This window comes from Rhinopithecus roxellana, chromosome 11 (genome assembly GCF_007565055.1).
Source record: "Rhinopithecus roxellana isolate Shanxi Qingling chromosome 11, ASM756505v1, whole genome shotgun sequence".
NCBI lineage: Eukaryota > Metazoa > Chordata > Mammalia > Primates > Cercopithecidae > Rhinopithecus > Rhinopithecus roxellana.
In genome coordinates, this window is record NC_044559.1 from 113,000,519 (window position 1) to 113,024,706 (window position 24,188).

A 24,188-nucleotide genomic window follows, 5' to 3' on the forward strand; every position below is an offset into this window, starting at 1 on the left:
GGAGAAGATTGATTTGTCCGTGTGATGTGTTGTTTCCATAGAAGCAGGGCTTAACCTTTTAAGTGAAGATTATAAAGCTACCTAATTCATTTAAAATTAGGCTTCAAGCATGTCAGTACTTAACGCTCAAGTGCTTCTGTGGGACTTGCTGTAGCCATTGATCTAACAGCCAGATACTGCCTTTCCAGCGTCTGAAGGCTTTCACTCTGGCAGCAATCTAGGTGATTTCTTTATTTTTTAAAATTAACTTCATCAGGAGATATAACTTCTGTGGGAGATCATCAGAGTATTAATAATACCTTTTAATTAATGAACAGCACTGACTTCTCTTCATAAACACAGGAAGACCGGCACACAGGAAAGATCCGCACGCATGCTCAATTAAAGTAATTTATTGTATTCTTCCAGATCAGACATAAAGAGCATCTTGGGAATTGGTATCACAAGACAATGTTATACACCATTTTCACAACCAGGCTTGCATTGAATTCTTTTTTAAAGAACATAGTAATTTAAAAAAATCTAAATATTTACATATTAATAAAACATATATACAGAAGATTGAGATGTTATCCATAGATATGGATTTTTTTTTGCTAAGAAAGCCTATAAAAAGGATTTCTGAATAAAGTCTGAACAGTAGTCACAGTAAGTAAACACAATTTTAATTTACAAAATATGATTTTACTGTTGCAGTTTTGATACGTATTTCCAATGTGTGGATCCATTCATTGCACATATCTTTGGGTTGAACAAGCCCCGCCCATCCTCAAGTGCTGAATACTCCAGGCCGTGGCCCTCCCTTGGAAGGCAGTGCTTCCGAAGGCTCCCAGCGAATCTCTAACAGACCACATTTGGAAGTTAGCGTTTCTGCCTTTACCAGCAACATACTCATCCTAACAGAGCGAAAGGTCACTAATTAATCTTTTCCCTTCCCTTGGGTAATATCTCCTTGTGGGAGGCACAGGACAGATTTTAAAACCCATGGTGCAAAAAACACAAGAGCCGCAGTTCGCAGTACATCAGACCACTTGATAAAACAAAGGGACTGTTTTCAGGAAAGGGATTACTTACGGGCCAGAAATGGAAAAAGGCTAATGAAAAGGTATGATGGAAATAATTTCTCCAGACCTTCGTTGTAGCTCCGCAAAAAAAGAAAAAGAAACCACACATATACGAGACGTAACTTGCCTAGTAGTTAGACTGACTCCACAAGCCACACATAAAGCCAGCTTTTTGTCACAGTACAGGGATGCCTTCTCTCATCTTTGATGACTGGCTGGTCTTTGGTGGAATAGGGATTTTTCCCAGAGCCCCCCTCCTATCTCTAGGTTTAGCGTTTCAGTGTGATGTGACAGGAGTACCTTGGACAGGGTAGTCAGGAAATTCGGGTTCTAGGCAGGGCCCCGGCCACAGAGGGGTTAACAGGCTCTGGGCAACCACTTACCCTCATTCATCCTCAGTTTCCTCACCTGCAGAATGAGGGGTGGGACTGAGTAGCCTCTACAGTAACTTTTAGCTCTTAACATTCTGTGCTTTGCTAAATCCAGGGCTAGGGGAAGGCATTGGAACTGCTGGTGGACAGGTGTGAACCCTGGGTTTGGTGAGCTGTAGTCAAAATTGGTTTCATGCCAATTTTTGGCCTTTGGATCAAGTGGCAAAGATTCAATGCAATTTGCTTTATACAATAAATGAAGTGTAGATGCAGTGTTTCTAAATAACATAGTGTTTTAAATTCACCATCTTATTAGAGAAAGAAATCTGGAGGTAAATATTTCTATAAAACAAATACCTTCGGGGCAATATATCTTTTTAAAATAAATCCAGATTTTCATATATTAGTTCTATATAAAGCAGAGGGCAAGTATACTAGGAACCAAATAAACGATATAATATTAAGTACATTTTTAGCCAGTTGCCACATGGTGCCAAAGCCCGGTACCTCTCAGTTAAGACCATCTGTTAAAATGGCTGTTAGGTATCATGTAGATAACTGATTGATTTTCTCACCTTTTAATTAGTTATTTTGTCATTGTGTTGATGCAACTTAGGGGAAAGGTTTTTCTTTCCTAAGAACTCATAGGTCATTGGTACTTACTCAGTTACAAATGGCTATTTGGGGGGTACCGATGTCATGAATGATTTCATCTAATAGGTCAGAGCTATCCTGTCTCCCAAAACAGCTTTTTCATCTTCTAAAATGATGAAGGTCTAATTAATTTTGGCCTTCACAACTGCTCTCTCAGTACTGGAAAGAGCCATGCTCCTTTATATTTGCATCTAAGCAGTTTACATTAAAATAAATACGTTTCAAAGCTCTATATTCACACTGAGGTTTTGAATGAAAACAGGGAAGAGCGAACCACTTCTTTATAATGGACAATGAACTAACTAAATCAAATGCTGGACTTTTAAAGGGTAACAAATCAACTCTAAAAGTGATTTTAAAAATCTTATACCAGATTGGAGGCTTGGTTATCACACATTACAAAGAAAGTATATGAAACTATTCAAACATGACAGGTAAACTTCACAGAACACCCACACTTTGCAGGCACCTGAAATGTTATGTGGATCTTTGTGGAATTTCAAATGGAAGTTACATATGCCACTGAACAATGTCACTAAAATCAAAGTCTAGGCAGTGAAACCTGGTTCTGTATCCTCCGTGTTTTCTCTCCTGGTGTCAAATATATTACCTACAACAGAGACAAGAAAATGAAGGCGGAGAGCCACTTCTCTAAGGAAGAGTTGTACATGCTTCTGTGACATGGCTGGAGGTGGGCGTTCTGGACAAGTAAAGAATTTACTGGGGAGGTGTCTGTGTTTCACAGTTAAGTTGCTAAGTTTTTAGCCAAGGCGTTAGTTGTCCTCCATGAGCAATTGAAGAAATTTGAAATTTGTAATGATTTTTTATGAGAAAGGCCATGAATGTGTGTTACTATTAGAGTATATCCACACATTGACCAGTCATAGAAAATGGCCTAAAAGATAATTTACCTGCAAAACAGAGTATCATGCAGCTATTAAAAGAGTGCATATGAAGATTTGCCATACAGTGGGAAAATGCTTGTTAGGTAAAAATTAAAAAAAAAAAAAAACATAGGAAACAAAATTTTACACGTTTGATCTCCACCGTAAAGATAAACAAAATGAAGAAACATTTGAGAAAAATCATCTAATAATGGTTGTCTGTGGGTGGTAAAAGCAATTGAAATGTTCTTCCTTACACTTTTGTTTATTAATTTAAAAGAAAAGTATGTAAAATGCCAATTTATGATAATTGCTAAGTCTAGATGAACATCCCCATTTCAAATTTGGAAGCTCCATTTTAAATTTTAGAAAGCACTGTTTTGATTTCACTTTCTCTATACCTTTTTTTTTTTTTTTTTTAATGCAAATTGTCCCCAGCTCCTGGGTGGCTTCTCTTGAGCCCCAGGCCCTCTCCACACTTCTGCGCAGTAGCATTTATGTAGTTCCTTCTGCCTCTCACACTAGTCTGAGGGCATTTTACACCAGCATCCAACACAGGGCTGATTCTTGGTAGTTGCTCAAAAAGGATTAGTGAATAGGGTTAAGGGAAAATAAAATGGATGCATTATAGAGGGTGAATCCATTTCTGTTAAAACCTGATGAACAGAAGGTTTGCTTCAATGTAATGCATCCAAACAAATGTCATTTGACCTGCCTGTAACCCTACCCTAGTCACTTCTGGTTCATAGAAACACTTAAGGATTTACATCCCTTTCCCTGCCCTTGCCCCAAACACACACATTTGGAAGGAAGAAAAAATACCTTAAAAAAGTAATAAAAGCATTGCTGAATCTTTAAAAAGAACTAACTGTTGCTAGCTCAGACAAATGGGATCATGAGAGTCTGTATCAGAGCCATTGGTCGATCCTGTGGTTTTGACGAGTGAGGCTCAAGTTCAAGGATGAAACCACATGCGCAAGAAAGGTGGAGTTCTTAAAGGGCACATGTGAGGAGGGCTGTTAGGAGCAGCACTGCATTCAAAGAAGCCAACCAGAATGGGGATTTTACTTTGGAGGCAATCAAGAGGCATGCTATCAAGATTACTTAATTTTATTACTGCAAAATTTGAGCACCAATCTGATACTTCTTTTCCTCTTTATTTTTGTTTTTTGAGATGGAGTCTCGCTTTGTCACCCAGGCTGGAGTGCAGTGGCGCCATCTGGGCTCACTGCAAGCTCCACCTCCTGGGTTCACGCCATTCTCCTGCCTCAGCCTTCAGAGTAGCTGGGACTACAGGCGCCGCCACCACGCCCGGCTAATTTTTTGTATATTTTTTAGTAGAGACGGGGTTTCACCGTGTTAGTCAGGAGGGTCTCGATCTCCTGACCTCGTGATCCGCCCACCTTGGCCTCCCAAAGTGCTGGGATTACAGGCGTGAGCCACCGCGCCCGGCCTCTTTTCCTGTTTTCTAAATGATAAATGTTTTTATTTATCATGCTGCTTAGGGATTTGTATCAAATATCTATCAACAGTTTAGTGAAAAGACCTGCAGGTGTGTTATACTATTTTCTTCATTATGACCTCACAGCCTTGGGTGAAGTTTGAGAATAGACTGGAAGGAATGAGTTTCAGCTGCAGTGAACCGGGCTGACTGATGACGAACATTTTAATTGTGAAGATTGAGACAGTGAAGAGGACTCCTAAAGGGATTAGCACATCCATCATCTCTTAGGATCTTTAGGAAACATGCAGAGGAAAGCTGGTTTTGGCTTAGGTATGAGAAAGCTACACGGTATCATGGCTGGGAGTCGAGGGACCTGGGTTCCGGCCAGGCCGTCAACCAGCTGTGAGGCCATGGGAAAGCCACTTAATGTTTCTGGGCCTCAGGCTTTTTTTCCTGTAAAATAAAAGGACTGGATAAAAAGAAGGGATTGGACTAGAGGATCTCTCAAGTTCCTTCTCATTCTCAGATTCCTTGACATTTTTTTTCAGTTCCACGAAGCTCTTCTGGCACCCACTGGGCTCCATTTTCTCACTGGAAACGTATCTTCAACTTCAGATAGGAAAATACAAGGCATTCCATACTTACCACTTGGAGGTGAATATAAGGGGGAGTGGTTTTCAAATAAGAAAAGCTCACTGTGTCACGTGACGCAGGAGGACAGGCAGTGGAGATGCCCGGGGTGGGAGGGCGCTTGGGAAGCACAGCTGGAACAGCATGGTGCTACCCTGAAGGGCCTTTTGAAGGGCAGGTCTATTATGATTAGGATTTCATGGATCTGCTGGGATTGGGCCCGGCTGATAAGAATGAGGCTAAGAGTGCCCTGATGGTCAGAGAATGACAAATTGGGAAGGAACAACAGAGATCACGTCTTTCAATTCTCTTAATTCACAAATGTGAAAACACAGCCAAATAAGAAGAGAAATCTCTTTTATATAATGACTCTATATGGGAAGAACTTGATGTAGGCAGGTCTTTTTGCACTATGTAGCTCATTTCATTTATCTGTCCATGGATCTGTTGCTTAGCTACTCAGTGGCAGAGAAAGCAACGTGTCACTTACACCACTGAATTTTCCTGTTGCTCTGAAGCTCTGAAGTTCACTAGCACAGACCCATCCTACACCTGTGAACGTGGCTTTCCTTGCCATTTTGGGATACGTGCTGTCAATGAATACACGGCCTAGTCTAGTTCCTACACAGCCTACAGACTCCACTAATGTTTGCTGAATTTAATGAACACAGACCACCCCAAATCTAAAGGAAAAAACATTCGGTTGAGCTTTTTCAGTAAGAGAGTTTTTGGGTGTGCCTGGGTTTTGTGGGCAGAGAATCTTCAGGTATCCTTTGGAGGGCAGTCAGTAGAGTCCTGTGACCAATGGAGGGGATACATTGTTTTCCACAAGGCTCATTGATCAGACACCTGCCCCTCTGGCTCTCAGATATGAACCTATACACAGGTAGGAAGCCAGGGTCAGAAGCATTACTTGAGAGTCAAATAATATGAAGTTGGAATTGTGTCTATGGCTTAACACAACAGTGTGCAGCTTTTGCTTCCATGGAAGGGTGTCTTCAGCCGATCTGGTCCTGGTATTAGGAATGTGCCACTCACGCCGGATGGCTGGGCTCATTCAAATCGCTCAGTTAAAACACAGTATTCATTGGGTAGTCCATGGATTGATTGCTAAAGGCTCCAAGGCCATTTGGAGGAGGTGGGAGAGGACAGCCTAGCCATGAATTTGATCACACAAAATTAGTGGTTCCCGTTTTAAAGTGAAATCTCATTTCATGTTAAAAATATTTTGTAATGTCCAAAGGTTTGGGGCGGCAAAATGTTGTGATACTTAGTTCTTAGGATTTGCTCTTCTGAGATTTTTATGAAAATAAGAGTGTGAGAAAAATGTCTTTCTATTCAATATGAAAAACATCTCTGAGCACGGGGCCTTGAGAAGCTCCGATGACCAGGGCCTGGGTCCACTGCAGAAGCAGTTTGCTCAACTGTCTGCATGTCTAATGTCAAAATCATTTTCAATGCAAATATTTTTGTGGGCTGTATTTTCCAGGGGGTGATGAAAATGTAAATGCATTTTATTTACCTGTTGGTGGTAGAGAAATGCCATCCAGTCTTTCATCACTGTCCGTGATCTCTGCTGGTTACAAATATAAAATACAAATCTCATTAGTTTCGGGGAGCACATTCATTCTACTGAAAACAGTGATGTAATTTTAAAAACTCTAGTATGCATAAGTTTTCACCATTCTTTTCCCTTTTCAGCTATCATTGGTTCATATTACAGATGTTAATATCGTTATTTGAGTATTTTTTGATGATGGTGATATAAAATCAACTTTTCCATATTAAAATTTTTAAAAATCTTATCAGCCTCATTCTATTGATTGCTGATGATTTCTGTTTATTTGCACTTATTTACAGAGGCTTAAATATCGAACCAGCATGGGGGGTGAATTGTTGAAATAGGGTCATCAGGGGAACGTGTCAGTGAATTCCTGCTGCAGAATTGCACTTGGCATCGCCGGAACCACTCCTGGGGTTGCGGGGGGGGCAGCTTAGGAAATCCTGAGAATGAACCTTTCTTTGGAGATGACTGATGGAGATCCTAGAGCTGCCAATCTAACTCTGGCACCAACATGGTCATGAAGAAGGAATAGGTGTTGCTTCAGAAGATTCTCCATTGCTACGTTTTAAAATGCAAACCTTTGCTCATCTCTGATCAATGTATCCATCTCCTTGGGAGTTTTCCAAAGGTAGATCCTTCAGTCACAAAAAACCTTCTGTTAAATGCAAAAAAAAAAAGGTGCTCATGTGTCTCTTGATAAGGGATGGGCTTGTTAGTTTCCCGTAACACGTGGAGACGGGAAAACATCACATTATGGCCCCTGGGATAGTTTCGGTGGTGACCTCCGTGGCCCAGGGCCTGTGGTCCCCACAGGAAGGCCCCTGCTGACTGCATAATGTGTGTGGGCAGCCCTTGCGAGGCTGTTGAATGAGGTCGGCCTTGGCACCGCGCTGTAACACTGAGTCGGTAGAAGCCTAAACTAGTACTACGTACTTGTTTTTATTGTTGCTTTAAACATAATCAGGGCTTAGCTATGGCTAGAAACATCGTAAGGCTCCCCCATCTCCTTCATCCTCCAACATCTTGTCCTCAGATGAACACTCACTGGCATGAGTGAAAGACCCCTTGTCTGCTGACCTGCTAGGTCCACCACAAAGAGAAATCACTGAGAAGGGACGAAATATGCAAAACCAATCTAGGTTGGGGAAGATTAGCAACCACTAAAATGATGTTGTAGATGAATATTTAATAACATAAAAATATTCAGTCAAACCATGGGATATATGGTGAGATTAAAATTCTGGAAACAGGTTTATAGAGAAAAGACAGCACATACTAAATGTTAACTGTGTTTCCCTCTGGATGAAAGGCTTTAGGTATTTTAAATTTTGTTCTATGGCTCTTAGAAATTATTTTATATATGAAAAATAATGAACATATGTTATGTTTATATTTAGAAGACATTATTTTCTTCTAATTGGTTTGAGTGAGTTGGAATAGACAGATGGTCTTCATGGCAGTTCTCTCATTGCCTAGGATTTTAAAAATCCTTCAATAATAGTAACAATGATAATCTCCACCATTTATTCAATGCTCACTGGGCACCTGACATGCACTGTGTCACTGAACCCTTAGGAAACTACAAGGTGGGTCTGTTGTTCTGCCCATCTGAACAAATGAGGAAAGTGAGAAAGAGGTTAGGAAACTCACTCCAGGTAACACAGCTAGTAAGTAACAATGCCAAGGACATGAAGTGGGTTAATGTCTGGGCTATTCATCTCTTTGCTATTAATAGTCCAAACATACCACAAGCATCATTATGAGCTAATTTCTTAAATCTTCTAGTTCTAGTTCATTTTATATTTTAGCAACTTTCTTTACATGTATACTTGCTTTTCATTTAGTTATAACAAGGTCAGTTTTGGGTATAAACTGATCTTCCTTTTGTAATTCAGCTATCCTCTCTTTGAAAAACAGGCCTATGCAATTATGTGCTTTAGTAAGAACAGAACATATATAACCAAAAAATATATAGATGATTATATATAAATCAGAACATGCTAGCTGCATGAATAGGGGCTGAGAGTCAAGGATGAAGGCACTGCTGTGTTACTCAAATTTAATTATAACATCTATCTGCAGCAACAAGCTCACACTCTTTCTTCCCCGGTGACAATCAAGTTGGTAAATTTGGAAAAGACTGAGCAAGTCCAATAAACATTTAACAGCAGTGACATCTTTACTCTGAGATCTAACACGATATATTGTGATTTCAGCTCTGAGAAAATCATCTAATGAAAATGATAAAAATGCACACCAGGAAAGGAATCACTGGAGTTACAGAATAAAAATTATCTCATGTGACGACAGCCCCAGAAGAATTTCTATCTGGATTTGCATAACGGCCTTTCAAATCTGTGTGGGGCATTTCTTTTTTTTCCAGAGGCAGTGCAGGCTTCCTTTAGCGGTAGCCAATTAGCTTGTGGAGTCAGAGTCTCTACCTCATTCCAGGAATGGAGCTAGATACGATAAATAAGGTTGAAGTTGTGCAATCTCTATGCGACACTGTTTGTATTATCATTTAGACTGAAAATTATCAAGACAAAAAGCATGAGAGCAGGTAATATTATTGATCCAGACCCCTCAGTTCCTACCATCATCATGGAAAGAAATGATGTAGACATTTCTACTACTAGACATTTCTACTACTAGACAAGTAGCTCTAGTTTCGATTTGCTGGAGCCCCACTTCGGTGCCCTAGAGGAGAATGATGTGGAACAGGATTTGACAAAATGGGGAGAAAAACTGCATTTGGCAGGTCATTGCTGCTGTGCTGTCATTTGGGTCTGCTTGTCAGGGTTGGTTTTGTCTTACAGCCACTTTCTACTTCTCAGTTGCTAGTAGAACCTGCTAGGAACGCGAAAGAGAAGGGCCAAGGGAGCCGATCACAAGTATCTGGGCCGATCATCTAAGCCAGTGGTCAAAAGTTACAATGTCCGACATCAAATATTCTGATGCCTGAGGGGCAGGAACGGGCAAGTGAGTGGAGGTTCCTCGAGGAGGGGAGGGGTGGGGAGCAGGATGTGGCTTGGGTCTCATCCTGTAGAAGTGGGCAAACCTGGGGGAAAAATGGGCATTTGTGATATGAATTATCAACAGAAATGAGGCATGGTTAGGGGACGTGTTCCCTGGCCAGTCTGCTTGTGGGAAAGAGAAGAGGGATGTGGCAGCGCATCTCTACTGGGTGCATGTTGTCTGCTTGCTGGTGGGACAGGGGAAGGGAATAGAGACGAGAGCTCATAATAATCGGTCTCAGCATCTGACAATAGAAGGAAAAGAAGGTGTGTTTATGTCTAAAATGTGCAGCACGGGGAAGGCACCAGAACGACATTTAAACTGTGTTTCTTAGTCACATGATCCACTGCCAGCAAGGTCTTTCTGGTTCCCTGAGAGAAGCCTTCTACAGAATTTTCCCACTTTTTTTTTTTTTTTTTTAAGAAACAGGGTCTCACTCTGTCACCCAGACTGCAGTGCAGTGGCCAATCACAGCTCACTGCAGCCTCAAACTCCTGGGCTCAAGTGATCCTCCTATCTTAGCCTCCCAAGTCAGTGGGACAACAGGTGCGTGCCATCTTGCCTGGCTAATTTTTAAGGTTAATTTGTGTGTGTGTGTAGATAGGGTCTCCACAAAACATCTGGAGATGTTGCCCAGGCTGGTCTGGAACTCCTGGGCTCAAGCAATCCTCCTGCCTCAGCCTCCCAACTATTTTTAATTTTTCTGGAACCTCCATACTGCTTTCCATAATGGCTACACTAATATATATGAAATTAAAAAATCTTATCTAGAGATGTGTGGCCTCCTAGAGATAGTTACTCTTATTTGACGGGAGAAAGCTGACTACACAGGGATTCTTCACTAGGAAAGTGGCCCCCACCGTCACCCTGGGGAAGCGGAGACTTCAGTGACCAAATCTGAACAGTCATAATTCCCCTGGTGCTCACTTTTCCTGGAAGAATAATCCCAGAATCTCCAAGCCCAGAATTTAAAACCCACACACACAACCCATGCATGCACGCGTGTGCATACACCCCCCCGCCCCCACTTAAAATCCCTTTTACTTGATGTGGTGTTGCTGGTAGAAGAGTTTTTTTTTCTTCTTTTTTTTCAACCTTAAGCAACTTGTACTTTCATAAAGTCACGCAGATCCAAACAAATAAAAATCAATAGGTAAATAGAAGCAAACCATCAAAGAGACCCAGTTTTCATATATCAGAGCATTAGACCACAAATGAGATTAGCAGTCTTTTTCACTTGTACTATTCAAAGCAAGTGGCCTGACAAAATTTTTACTATTTAGTCCAAAGGTGAGTTTCAAAATTCACTTGAATAAGACTTTAAGAGAGCAAATCACAGCATATTATGCACAGTCTCTCCTTCAAAAGACAAGACACTGAAATAACCTAGAGCCAAGTATTGTACTTTATAAAGTCTAAGAATTCCTAAGTGCTTCTCCAATTATTTTTTCTGCACCTTAGTCATACCTGAGCCTCTTTTTAACCTTCTTCTGGCCAGTTTAATTTGATCCTGTAGAATCTGTACCCAGTCTCTTGGGCCAGGAAGTTTATCCACATGGTGAGCTGTACAGTACTTTTCTGTGAAGACTGAAAGAAAATGTAAAATCTTGTTGAATACCTTAAGTAAAATATGCAGATCTGAAACAGATATATATTCTACAAAGAAAAAAAAAGTGTATTTCTTTTTTTTTTTTTTTTTTTTTTTTTTGAGGCGGAGTTTCACTCTTGTTGCCCAGGCTGGAGTGCAATGGCACGATCTCGGCTCACCGCAACCTCCGCCTCCCAGATTCAAGTAATTCTTCTGCCTCAGCCTCCCTAGTAGCTGGGATTATAGGCATGTGCCACCAGGCCCAGCTAATTTTGTATTTTCAGTAGAGATGGGGTTTCTCCATGTTGGTCAGGCTGGTCTTGAACCCCCAACCTCAGGTGATCCACCCGCCTCGGCCTCCCAAAGTGCTGGGATTACAGGCGTGAGCCACTGCGCCCGGCCTAAAAAAAGTGTATTTCTAAAGGACGTCAGTTCTGTATCTTCAGTATCTGGATTATATTTCTTTGGCAGAGATGGAGATTGACAGGTCCTGGCTAGGTCCAATGCACTGTGCTTCAAAATGAAACTGGCGATACTCACTAAGTAGTTTGCATGGAAGCTGCTCTTCCTACTGGCTCCACATCCGTCTGTATGTATCTTATAGGCAGAGAAGAAAATGCTCCCTAAGCGTCTACTGACCTTATGACAAGGTTTTGCAAATATATTAAAAGAGTTCAGTTTTTTGTTGTCAATTCAAAATTGAATGCAAAATTAACACGAAAAGATGGTCTTTCTCCTGGTGATTTCTATTAACTCAGTCAGTACTCAAATAATAATGCAGTTTGTGTCGTGATGAAAGTTCCAGTTCTACTTCAAGTCAACCCCTTGCACATCACATGAGCTCCCAGGAAAGAACTACCCGATTAAGCACAAAGGGAACTAAGGAGAACCCCATGGCAGGACACAAAGCAGGCGGGACAATGATGGGGGAAGGGCTGTGCACAGTGTGTGGCCGCACACGCGGCGCTAGGGTTGACATTTCCGCCTCACACTCACTCCTGAGCACCTTGAAACTCATCTTTTCAACCTGTCCTTCGTAATAAGGTCAAGATCTGGTAGGCCATGACATCACATTGCCTCCTTGGTATTTAAAATATTGGTAATTTCGATGTTTTGAAAGGTTTCTCTTAAAAAAAAAAAGACAAAAGAAAATATTGACAGATTCAGCTACGGCAAAAGGTAAAATTTCTATTGAATGAAAAATAAGGTATTTCATCAGAATGAGAAAAGCTAGTTGTACTAAATGTGACTGAAAAGGTTCACTATCTCCCGTCAGATAAAGAGCTCATTTACATAAACGAGTAACCTTGAAAGTCCCCATAGAGAAATGGGCAAAAAATAGTTAACAAAAATATTAGGAAAAATGTTCAATTAATATGTAAACCAAAGAACTGCAAAACACACTTTATACCTAGTAAAATTAGAAAAACAACGTTAGAAAGCTAATACTTGATACTGATAAAATTGGCACATTCAGACATTACTGTTGGTGCAAACAGGGAAAACCCTTTTGAGAAATCAGTAATATTTAATGGGAGACATAAAACTGTTATACCTTTGGACTGGTAATCTTACTCCTGGAAATTTATCCTAAGGAAATAATTTGAAAGAGAAAAGCAGCTATATGTGATCTCTACTGTCAACTACATGGCGACAATCCAATTGTGCACGACGAGATCAATGTCAGTAGCACGGTGGACACATTTCAGGGAGCCTAGAGTGAAGCAGGGAGTTCCCCTTCAGGAAGCTACTGCGAAAGACTGCGCTAGAGACGCATCTAGGGCCTCTCAGAGAACTGCCGTTGTTTGGTTAATCACATGATGTGATTAGAGAAGAAAGGCAAGGGTGTGAGCTGAAAGGACATCACAGGCTTGGTTTGGGGCATGCTGAGTTTGGGGTGTTTGTGGAGCACCCACGTGGAGATGGCAGATACAGTCCTGGTTCCAGGACCCCCAGCAGATCCCAGAATCTGCAGATGTTCAGCTCCCTGATATAGGCCAGGCATGGTGGGTCATGCCTGTAATTTCAACACTTTAGGAGGCTAAGGCGGGAGGGTTGCTTGAGGCCGGGAGTTTGAGACCAGCATGGGCAACACAGTGAGACCCTGTCTCAATCAATCAATCAATCAATCAATAATCTGGGCGTGGTGGTGCAAGCCTGTGGTTCCAGCTACTCAGGAGGCTGAGGCAGGAGGATTGCTTGAGGCTAGGAGTTCAAGGTTGCAGTGAGCTATGATCACACCATTACACTCCAGCCTGGGCAATCGAGTGAGACCTTAAGCAACTTGTGCAACTGTGCCCTGACATACTGGAGCATACAACAGCAGTGGAGGCGCGCCCAGCCTATTTGCATTATTTTTTATTTTTGCATTGAATTTTTTTTTTTTCTGAATATTTTCAATCTGTAGCTGGTTGAATCTGTGGATGTGGAACCTGCAGACAAGGAGGCCAAGTGTATTTAGACAGAGAAATCTACAGTTCCGAGAAGGGGCCAAGCTGAACACACTGGTTTAAGAGGCACAGACATACATGTGCTGGTTAAAACAGTGAGAGAGGCCGGGCATGGCGGGTCATTCCTGTAATCCCAGTACTCTGGGAGGCCAAGGCGGGTGGATCACTTGAGGTTAGGAGTTCGAGACCAGCCTGGCCAACATGGTGAAGCCCCATCTTTACTAAAAATAAAAACACTAGCCGGGCATGGTGGCACGTGCCTGCAGTCCCAGCTACTCAGAAGGCAGAGGTAGGAGAATCGCTTGAACCTGACAGAGGTTGCAGGGAGCCGAGATCGCACCACTGCATTCCAGCCTGGGCGACAGAGCAAGACTCTGACTCAAAACCAACCAACCAAACAAAACAGTGAGAGAGAGAACGTCCACCAGAGAGAACACGGAGAGTGGAAAGGGCACAGGTTGGGTTGGGAGCCCTGGGGAATGCCAGGCTGCCAAAGAGAAGGTGGAGGCAGAAGAGCACAGGAAGGGGCCCAAGCGCGGCTGGACAGGCAGGAGGGATGGGGAGACTGGTGGGAAGGCCAGTGAGTGGTTCTAATAAAAAGGAGGGACCAGCAGGTTGCAGTGCAGAAGAGGGACAGAAGGGGTGGCTTGGTGCCCTCTGAAGGTCAGCGAGGGCCGGGGAGGGTGATCACTCTCAGGATACCTGGCCCAGAGGGGAGGGTGGAAGAAGAGGGGAGACAGGAGGACTGAGAGACTGGGACTTGGGTGTGGTGTGCAGGCTGAGGGAGCAGTGGTGTGGCAGGAGAGAACAGGATACAGAGAGAAGGAGGAGATAGTCAAAGGCATCACCCTAGGGGGCTGGGGCTGATGGATCTGGAATAGAAATGGAGGGGCTGCCTCCAACAAAAGGAGGGAAACATCCTCTTCGGAACCCATAGGACGGGAAGATGGTCGATTCAGAAGTGGTTCTAGGCTGGAGCAAACACTCCTGAGGCCTCAGTGAGCTCAGGGGTGAGGGGCTCTGGAGGATGGAGGGTGTAGAGGAGGTGTGGGATCATCTCTCAGAAGAATCAGAGAGGAAGCAGACCGCAGACAACTAATACCTCTGCCAAGCCATAGACGGGCTACGTGGTAGGGCTATGCAGCGTGTTGAGAGTCTACAGGCTTTCCACCTCAGTCCCTGCAGCTCCTTTAGAACACCGGATGGTAGGGCTGGTCTAGGCTCAGGGTTTTGCTGGAGAGTTTTGGCAGAAGAACAGGGATATAAGCCCTTGAAGATGTTGAAGGCGTGACCGGGCATGAATGGACTCACCTCTCCACTCCTCCCCTCTCCTTCACCCCCCCCCACCCCCAAATCTAGGAAGGACGTGAACACAGAAAAAGGATCATGGGCTTGGAGCTATCTATAGAGATCAGGGAATGCAGATGTCAATGGGTTGGCAAGCAGGGCTCATGGAGCTAGAAGAATTGTTCCCTGAGATACTGGAGAATACAGCAGCAGCTGAGGAGCAGCTGCGTGTGAGGATGCTAAGGTGTGGCCAACAGCACGGGGCTGAAATGCAGTAGAGGTGAATGTCACCGTGGATGAGATCCAGCCACTACATAGGCTAGGCCGTCAGTCATGTGGACAGACAAGTGATCAGGATGACAGTGGGACCAGGGAGCAAGAGGAAGTCTTAGTGGAAAGCATCCATCAGAGCCCCACCCGGGGAGAGGGGCTGTGATGCTTAGAAAGCAGAATTAATGACTGGGGAGAAAATCAACCAGGCTGCCCGATGTAGGATATGGGGGGACCGGGAGAGCAAGGTGGGGAGGTGCAGAGGATAGGCTATCCCTGGGAGTGCACATACTTTCAAATCTCTGCCACTAGATTCTAAGCAACTTCAGTGTCTTCATCTCTTTTGTCTCCCTCAAAGCACCTACTATAGTGTGTTTTTCTGAAGAAGAACTCGAGCATTTGATAAATAAGCCAACATGTTTTCCAGTTTTGTTTCTAATGGAAGCAAAACATCAGCTTACAAATTTAGGCTAATTGAGGGAAAATGGTCTATCTGAATTAGCAGGAAGTCTTTAATTAATAGGCTCTATTTAAAGAAGCAAGGTCTTATTGCCTTCAAATACCCACAAGAACATTTACTAATCAGATAATTTCCAAAAGGTTCTTGAAGTCCAGTTTTAATAAATAGAACAAAATATTTCTGTTTAGCATCCTATTCGTTTATGGAAAAATGTGTACTACAAAAATGACTGAATCCACTGTCACAGCAGGTAAACATCTCCCCCCTTGTAACATTATTTATACAGTTAATTTCCATAGCAACCCCTCTTTTCTCGGGTTGCGAAATGCATGTGTCCAAATTAGCACACATTAGAAAGTCATGGCTCCAAATTAACAAAGTGGATTTGGACTATGCCACATTGAATGACTCCCGTGTGTGCGGACAAGCAAGTTCAAGATAAGCCAAAGGAGACTGTAGACTCTGCTCCCACGTCGTGAGGGGGTTCAGATCAGACCTTTCTAGTCCAACCTTGAGCTCAAATACTCTCTCAGTCACTAAAAGGGCAGCTGTGTCTGGTTATTTTTTTCTAGTTTCAATGAAAACTTATTTGGTTTCAATAGAAAGAAGCCAAGAAAATCACTGTCTCCTGGGTCTGTGTCTAAGATCTTTGAAGGTGCAGCAATAGGCTTTTCAAAAAATGCCTACACAAATAAATATTTCCACCGGGCACATTATTGACACTCTAGTTCATGGATTACGTCTAAACTTAAAAGAGACTTTTAACTAGAATTTACTTACTGAAGAAGAAATCCTATTCTCTCCCTTACGATAGCAGGTGAGGCCTCAAGGACAAGGCCAAAAGACTGTCATTGCATTGATCTGCAAACAGTCAATACGCTATGTGAATAGAGGTATTGGGGAGACAGAATGCATTTTTGCTCCCTGAATCTATAGCTAAAGGTCAAGCTATTATGCTGCTAACAGTTCCATTAGGAGTAATGATGTGCAAAGGGGTATTGCATTAATGCACTGAGTTTTCTACTATGTTAACAGTGGGTCATTAAGAACCACAGTGGAATTATTTGCATTCATCTTTAGAATGCAATAGGTTCTAAAAAAATTTTTTTCCTCCTTTCCTATTTTAATATATGAAGCAGCAGCAAGGGCTACTTTTAAATGAGCCCAGATAATCTGAATAAGATCAACAATTAAACTAAATAAAAGAGTTAAAGCATTTCTTGTGCTTAATATGAGTCCCAAAGCACAGGGCGTATGTTAATCACTAGAGAAATGACAAATGCTCAATCTGATCCGTCCATGATTATGACTTTTCCCAGATACTAGCATTCATTTGAACCCTGCCTTTGTTTTTTTTTTTTTTTTTTTTTTTGAGACGGAGTCTCGCTCTGTCACCCAGGCTGGAGTGCAGTGGCCGGATCTCAGCTCACTGGAAGCTCCACCTCCCGGGTTCATGCCATTCTCCTGCCTCAGCCTCCCGAGTAGTTGGGACTACAGGCGCCACCACCTCGCCCGGCTAGTTTTTTGTATTTTTAGTAGAGACGGGGTTTCACTGTGTTAGCCAGGATGGTCTCGACCTCCTGACCTCGTGATCCGCCCGTCTCAGCCTCCCAAAGTGCTGGGATTACAGGCTTGAGCCACTGCGCCTGGCCGAACCCTGCCCTTTAATTGTATATAAATAATGAATCAGCTGCTGGTGGCTGGGCAGACCCTTCCTTCAGAATGCTGCTCCTCAAGTAATCATCAAGTGAAGGCGGCAGCGCGTGGCGTGTCTGACATGCTGAATGCGCCACTCTGTGAACAGGGCGGACTGGCCATGTTCCCCAAACAGCGATCTATCCACACTGTCGTTCTCCTGAGGGACTTTTAATTTGGGTTTTTCTGGCTGGCTGTGCTGGGAAAAGCAGAATGTGGCATGGACTTTGAAAGGAAGTCACTGTGTCTAGCAGACACTTTAAGAAGCAGGGGTAGGTGGGAAGAGCTTTCAGGTCGCTGTGAAATCCTCTAAGAACTCTGGCCAGCAGTCACAGCCCAGCTTCAGATTTGATGACTCGGTTTTAACTTGTGGTCAAATCAAGGTTTACATCATGCAAGGAAATCAAGGTTTACAGCACTGCAGAACTGAAAACCAGGTCCTCATTACATCTGCCAAACTCCTACAGCTTGCAAAGGGGTGAGGGACAATAGTCTCTGCTGTCGGGTCCCAGGGGACAAGCAGAGGGGACCCAAATGGGGGCCACTTGCAGCCAGGGATGTACAGAGGGAGATGGAGTCATGGGAGGCAGCACATCTGAGTAAGTGGACCACAACCAGGGTCCCTCCCACTCTCTTTCCTCTCACTGTCTTAGAGCTATCATTCGAGACTCCCCACGTGCGAGGCAGTTTATACACATCTCATTTAATCTTGCAATAACCAGTAGGGGTAGGTATTGTGATCCTAAATTACCAATGACAAAATCCAAGTATGGGCAGCTTAAATGACTGGCCTGAGACTGCACAGCTAACAGGAGTTATTTTCCACATAAATGACTTGATGTTTACAGTTGCATTTGAGCACACAGTGACTGTCAAAGAAAAATGGTTGAATGATAAACAAACAAAGCCATAGCTAAGTGCATCGTCCCATGTTAAACTTGAGAATGCTGGGTGTTACTTTCAACCTCACAAAACAGAAGCATGGTGGCCAGCTGGGGAGAGGAAGAGGACAAAGGCTGGTGGATTACCTGTCCCCAGGAGGCCAGGTGAGTGCGCGGCAGGGGAGCTGTGCCTGGATGGATATACACATACTTTGAACTCTGAGATTTGATGACTGTGGCTTAAATTTTATCTGGATCTAATAGAGTACATCTTTTCTCCAATAATATTTAGCACATCATTTTCCATTTTCAAGGAGAAAGTGGAAACATAAAATTGTAGTCTTGATATCCATTGTATTAAAATAACAGTAACTGTGGCATGTAAAACACTATGAGAGGTGGGGAAAGAGCTAGAATCAAGCGTGGCTACTCAGGTAGGGCCTGATGGTCCTCCACATCTTGGTGGAATTGTTCTAGTCTTGGAATGGGTTCTCAGCAATCTGATTTTAGCAGACCACCCAGAAAATTCAGATCTGAACCTAAACCTACACGTAATACTTGGTTGATACATCAACTAGAATGACAATTAAGTGATCTGCAGTGCAGGGGTGAGGGATTCTCATTCTATATCTGGAACATTGGATGTCACAACCCAGTACTTTACTTGTTGGGGTCAAGGGGCTAGAAACGGGTGACCAACCAAACAGAAGATTGACTGGTGCACGCAGAGAAAGATCAGGATGTTCACAGGAAACTGCCCACTTCTCGCCCCTGCCGCCCAAATGGACAGGACTGCTTTGTCCCAGTGCCCTCTAAGCCACAGCTTGGCTGCAGGATGATGCACCCTTGACCTAACGGGAGCCAAGCCACAGATACGTCAAGTGATGAGCTGGGCCCTCTCTGTCCTCCTCCTGAGAATAGCAGGCAATGAGGGAACGAGGGGTTCAGCAAGAGGCGGTGATGTCAAAATGTCACAATGCGAGTAGCATGATGTGCCTACTGTGTGCAAACCAGAACTGTGAGGAGCCAGCAAGCAAAAGGAGGAGGTCAGCCAGCAGGGAGGGGAGGATGAAGCAGATGTGCAAAGAGAAGCGGCGACCGGAGACACAGAGACGATGCTCGTGGAGAGGGATGCAGAGTCCAGGCCTTACAGCAGCCCTGTTCCTGGCCACTTCTACTGGCAGCCCCACGAGACATCTTTTCCTTAAGGGAACCGAGTGACATTCCACTCTAGAAACCAAAGAGCATTCTAGAAGACAGCATTTTATACAGGTTGGAGTAAAGCCTGGCTCTCTTTTTTTTTTTTTTTTTTTTTTTTGAGACGGAGTCTGGCTCTGTCGCCCAGGCTGGAGTGCGGTGGCCGGATCTCAGCTCACTGCAAGCTCCGCCTCCTGGGTTTATGCCATTCTCCTGCCTCTGCCTCCCAAGTAGCTGGGACTACAGGCGCCCGCCACCTCACCCGGCTAGTTTTTTGTATTCTTTAGTAGAGACGGGGTTTCACCGTATTAGCCAGGGTGGTCTCGATCTCCTGACCTTGTGATCCGCCCGTCTCGGCCTCCCAAAGTGCTGGGACTACAGGCTTGAGCCACCGCGCCCGGCCTCCTGGCTCTCTTTTTTAAAGACGGGGATCTCGTTGTGTTGCCCAGGCTGGCCTTGGACTCCTGGCCTCAAGCAATTCTTCTGCCTCAGCCTCCTGAGTAGCTGGGATGCTCAGCAAGCCTGACTCTTCATGCGCCCTCAATGGCATATGATCCCCGTGTTTGGATGTCCGTCAGCCTCAGCACACTGAGTGGGCAACACCAGCCTCTGCACCCACAAATCTTAGAGGCACATCACGGGACACACAGTCACAAGTGATCTCTTGAGATGTGATCTATTTCCGCATATGGTTTTTCTCACATTTTTGTTGATTCTTATTAGGTGCAACTATGGTGAAGATGATGTTCTCTGATCCTGTATACAAACTTGGCAGGGGCAGGGGGGAGCTTACAACTCTGGGACTTAAACCTCATTGTGACCTTATTACAAAAATAAAATGCATTAATTCAAGACATATTTATCCACCACACACAATGTGCCAGGACTATGCTAGGTGTTACTGAACAAATGGTCTCTTGTCCCCAAAAAGCCTGCAGTGAAGTGGAGGATAAAGGCAGTAAGAAGTCAAGGACTGCCCAGAGCACACCTGTGATTACACAAGCCCAGCACCAGGTACACACCAAGGTGCACCTCACCCATTACTGGGTGGGAGTGGGCAGCGGGGAAAGCTTTCAGATAAAGTGATGGCTGAGCTGAAACCAAAGAAAAAAGTGGAGGTGAGCTGAAGAAAGGAGAAAGAAGGTAGAGAATGCTCCAGCCACAAGGAAGGGCGTGTACATTCCAAAGGCACAGCCTGCGATGGCTCTGAGGCAGGTGCGGGAGAGGCAGTCTCACATGAAGCTCAGGTTTCTACACTCACAGAGCAAGGGCAAGGAGGTCTCGGTCCTATGTGAGGGGGGAGCTGGAGCGAAAGCCCCAGGTGAGGCTGTGAAGGGCAAGGGTCTACCCCCGAGTACAGGGAGGCAACAAGCAAGCTCTGTCCAGACTTTGAGGGAGAAAAAGAAAGTTTCTTAGAAAATTCTAAATGCGGCCGGGCATGGTGGCTCTCTCCTGTAATCCCAGCACTTAGGGAGGCCGAGGTGGGCAGATCACTCTAAGTTAGGAGTTTGAGACCAGCCTGGCCAACATGGCCAAAGCCCATCTCTACTAAAAATACAAAAATTAGCTGGGCGTGGTGGTGCACACCTGTAATCCCAGCTACTTGGGAGGCTGGGGCAGGAAAATTGCTTGAACCTGGGAGGCAGAGGTTGTAGTGAGCCAAGATCGTGCCACTGCACTCTGGCCTGGGAAACAGAGCAAGACTCCATCTAAAAAAAAAAAAAAAAAAAAAAAAAAATTAAATGCTTGGCCTGCACCTCACAGAGGTTTGGAATCCGAGGTTGTACCAATGCATAAAACTGTAAGTGAGCAGCAGCATTGCTGTTGACACTCCTAGGCTCCAGAGAGGGGGAAATGCAGAATGAGTTTGAGAGGATGCCTTGAAATCTGGGCCACAACAGATTCTCACAGAAAAAAGAAAAGAAAAACAGGCCTGCTAGAGATGATCTCATATTTAAAATAATGAAATACATATAATGACCCAGCAAATATCAGAGGCAGCGGACTCAGGAGCTGCAGGGTGAGACGCCCCTTGCGGATGGCAATGGACGGCAAAGTAAGTGTGCTTAAAATGAACAAGGAAAAATTCAATGCACCAGGAAAGTAACAGGCTGATTTCAAAAAGAACCAATTAGAACTTACAGAAATTAAACATATAGTATCTTGTATTAGTCTGTTCTCATGCTGCTAATAAAGACATACCTGAGACTGGGTAATTTATAAAGGAAACAGGTTTATTGGACTCACAGTTTCACATGACTGGGGAGAGAGAAGAGAGAGAATGGAAGGGAGAGGAACATCTTGATGCTTAAAATAGAGAGGGGATACGACGTAAATTATTGGTAATAGCTGTTTTAAATCTTAGGGGAAGGCAGAGAAAACAAATTCTTGGCAAATGTCTTTACCACATTCAAGATGAAGAGGAACACTATTATTTCAACATTTTAACCTAAAGACTACTGCTAATGGGGACAAATCAGAAAATTTCTCCCAGGGCTACGCCACAGAAATGTCAATGCTGACTAGATTTCAATTATACTCCTTACACACACACTCTTTTGGGATAAGCACCAAAAGCTATCTTTAAAAGGGAGCTGGGAGAAGACTCAGTAATTTGCCTTCGGGGAATAACAGAGAAGACAGCAGTACATCTCATCCTTCAGGTCTCAACTGAGACGTGACCCTCCCCGATAAGGCCTGTCTGAGTTCGTTAACCAGTGATTTTTAAAAATAACAATGTCCAGTGTTCATCAAGACTGTAAGCTCAAAGCAAGGGCAGAGATCACATCTTCCGTTCACTGCTGGCACATAATAGGCAGGTATGAATGTATGGTTGGTGAAAGAATAAATCTGAGAAAGTTTTTTCTCTGGTCTGTTACTTCACTTGAAGGAACTGAAGGAAGCACTTCTTCAGTAAATAGCCAGAGGTCTCATACTGAGCCCTGAAGTTCATTTTGGATTCAGTTTGACAATCAGAATTTAGCACAGTTCATCAACTAATGCACCTAAAAATGATGCCTTCAAATTAAGGAAATGAAGTATTGCAGACAAAGTATTTACAGATGAAACGAGAATATCCTACTGAGTTACAGAGGTGAGACCTTAGCAGGAGCTGGCATGTGGGGCAGTCAGACGTACAGACACAAAAGTCAAGGACTGCAAAAGCTGGCCGTGAGGACTGTCTCATCTTAGTGCTGACCTGCTACTGTATGGGGCTGTTATTTTCAGTTGGTTGATGTAACGAAAAGGGCCCTAGATATCCATTAAATTGATTCCCAGCCATATTTATCTGGTTCTTCAGGTTTACTTCTGAGAATTTGGACTATCATCTCTGAACCACAGAATCTGTGACCCGGAGGCTTTTATTGTTATTTTAACTGGAGACTTTTAAAAGTTAGTGAAGCCACACTTTTTTTCTGGAGAAAGTGATGGTTGAAGAGCTTGAATGACAGTCAGGAGTGAACCTACATCCCACAATGTTCCCTTCATTATCCTCACACTGGTGAGACTCTGAGGCTTGAAGAGTCTTGTTGAATCCCAGTGATTCTCACTGATTTGAGGCCAGAGCACGCTCTGTCTCTCTTTTTCTCTCTGTGTGTGTGTGGTGGTGGGGGTGGCGGGATAGACAACAATATCCCTTGTCCTCCTTCATTCAGTTTTGCTACTATGACATTTCTGTCCAAAAGGAAGTGCCAAAAAGTGCTGATAGTGGTTTCTCAAATTAAACAAGGTTAATTTTAATTTCTATCAATTTAAGGAAGCACCCATTTATAATACAACTGTTGGGAAACAAGAAGAATTTTCCTTTGGTGAGTTATGCCATGCCTTTGTTTAACATGGCTGGTGTATTTCAATGGTTACGTCATATTTACTAAGTATTAAGATCTGGGTAATAACAAGCTTTAGTGTAATGATGTTTGTTTAATCCATTTTTTTTATTAGCAAAGAAAAATGTTTCAAAATTATGGATTTAATAGGCTGGGCGCAGTGGCTCATGCCTGTAATCCCACCACTTTGGGAGGCCGAGGCGGGCGGATCACCTGAGGTCAGGAGTACAAGACCAGCCTGGTCAACATGCCGAAACCCTGTCTCTATTAGAAATTCAAAATTAGCTGGGCATGGTGGCACACACCTGTAGTCCCAGCTACTCGGGAGGCTGAGATATGAGAATTGCTTGAGCCTGGAAGGCGGAGGTTGCAGTGAGCCAAGATCACACCACTGCACTCCAGCCTGGTTGACAGGTGAGAAACTGTCTCAAAAAAAAAAAATAATAATAATTAGGGATTTATAGAAATTCTACTTGGAAGGTGCATTATGTTTCACATAACTCGTTTATTTATTTTATAGAATAGAATGCCGAGGCTCAAGCAACACAAAATTTAAGATTGGGAATCACCAGCTCCGAGGCCTTAGGCAAGTGGCATAAAACACATGTGTTCCCTCCACACATTACTGGGCTTGACCATTCTTTAGACAAATGAATGAGGAAAAAGTCATGAGTTTTTCTGTTTCTAAAGTGAAGGTTTCTCAGTATATGAACTTTGAAAGTCATTCCACGAGGTGCTGAGTTTACCCCCTCGCCAGGAGGTCTGGAATGAACGCCTCCAGTGTCAGGGTAAATTATAACATGGGCGGGAGGCTCAGGTCAGACCCCAACCCAGAGGTGACTGAGGCTGGGAGAAGGAAGGGTGAGGGGCTGGGAAGGTGGGCGCATGGCGGGGGTCTCACCCATCA

The 24,188-nt window shown here is 43.6% G+C and overlaps 1 protein-coding gene across 17 annotated transcripts in view; it reads right to left on the reverse strand.

Annotated features, from left to right (window-relative positions):
* Window positions 1–372: 372 nt before the first annotated feature.
* BEND7 (BEN domain containing 7) overlaps window positions 373–24,188 on the reverse strand; it is an 83,445-nt gene continuing 59,629 nt past the window's right edge. For 4 of the 17 annotated variants that reach the window (XM_030941255.1, XM_030941249.1, XM_030941243.1 and 1 more), the window contains 3 exons: window positions 11,094–11,213; window positions 6,570–6,623; window positions 4,304–5,026 (listed from right to left, as the gene is read on the reverse strand). In XM_030941255.1, coding sequence (XP_030797115.1) covers window positions 4,962–5,026; window positions 6,570–6,623; window positions 11,094–11,213 — 239 coding nt within the window. In that variant the 3' untranslated portion in view covers window positions 4,304–4,961. Of the gene's footprint in view, window positions 6,624–11,093; window positions 11,214–24,188 lie in introns of all 17 variants that reach the window. The other 13 variants (XM_030941250.1, XM_030941245.1, XM_030941256.1 and 10 more) reach the window with 11 other exon arrangements.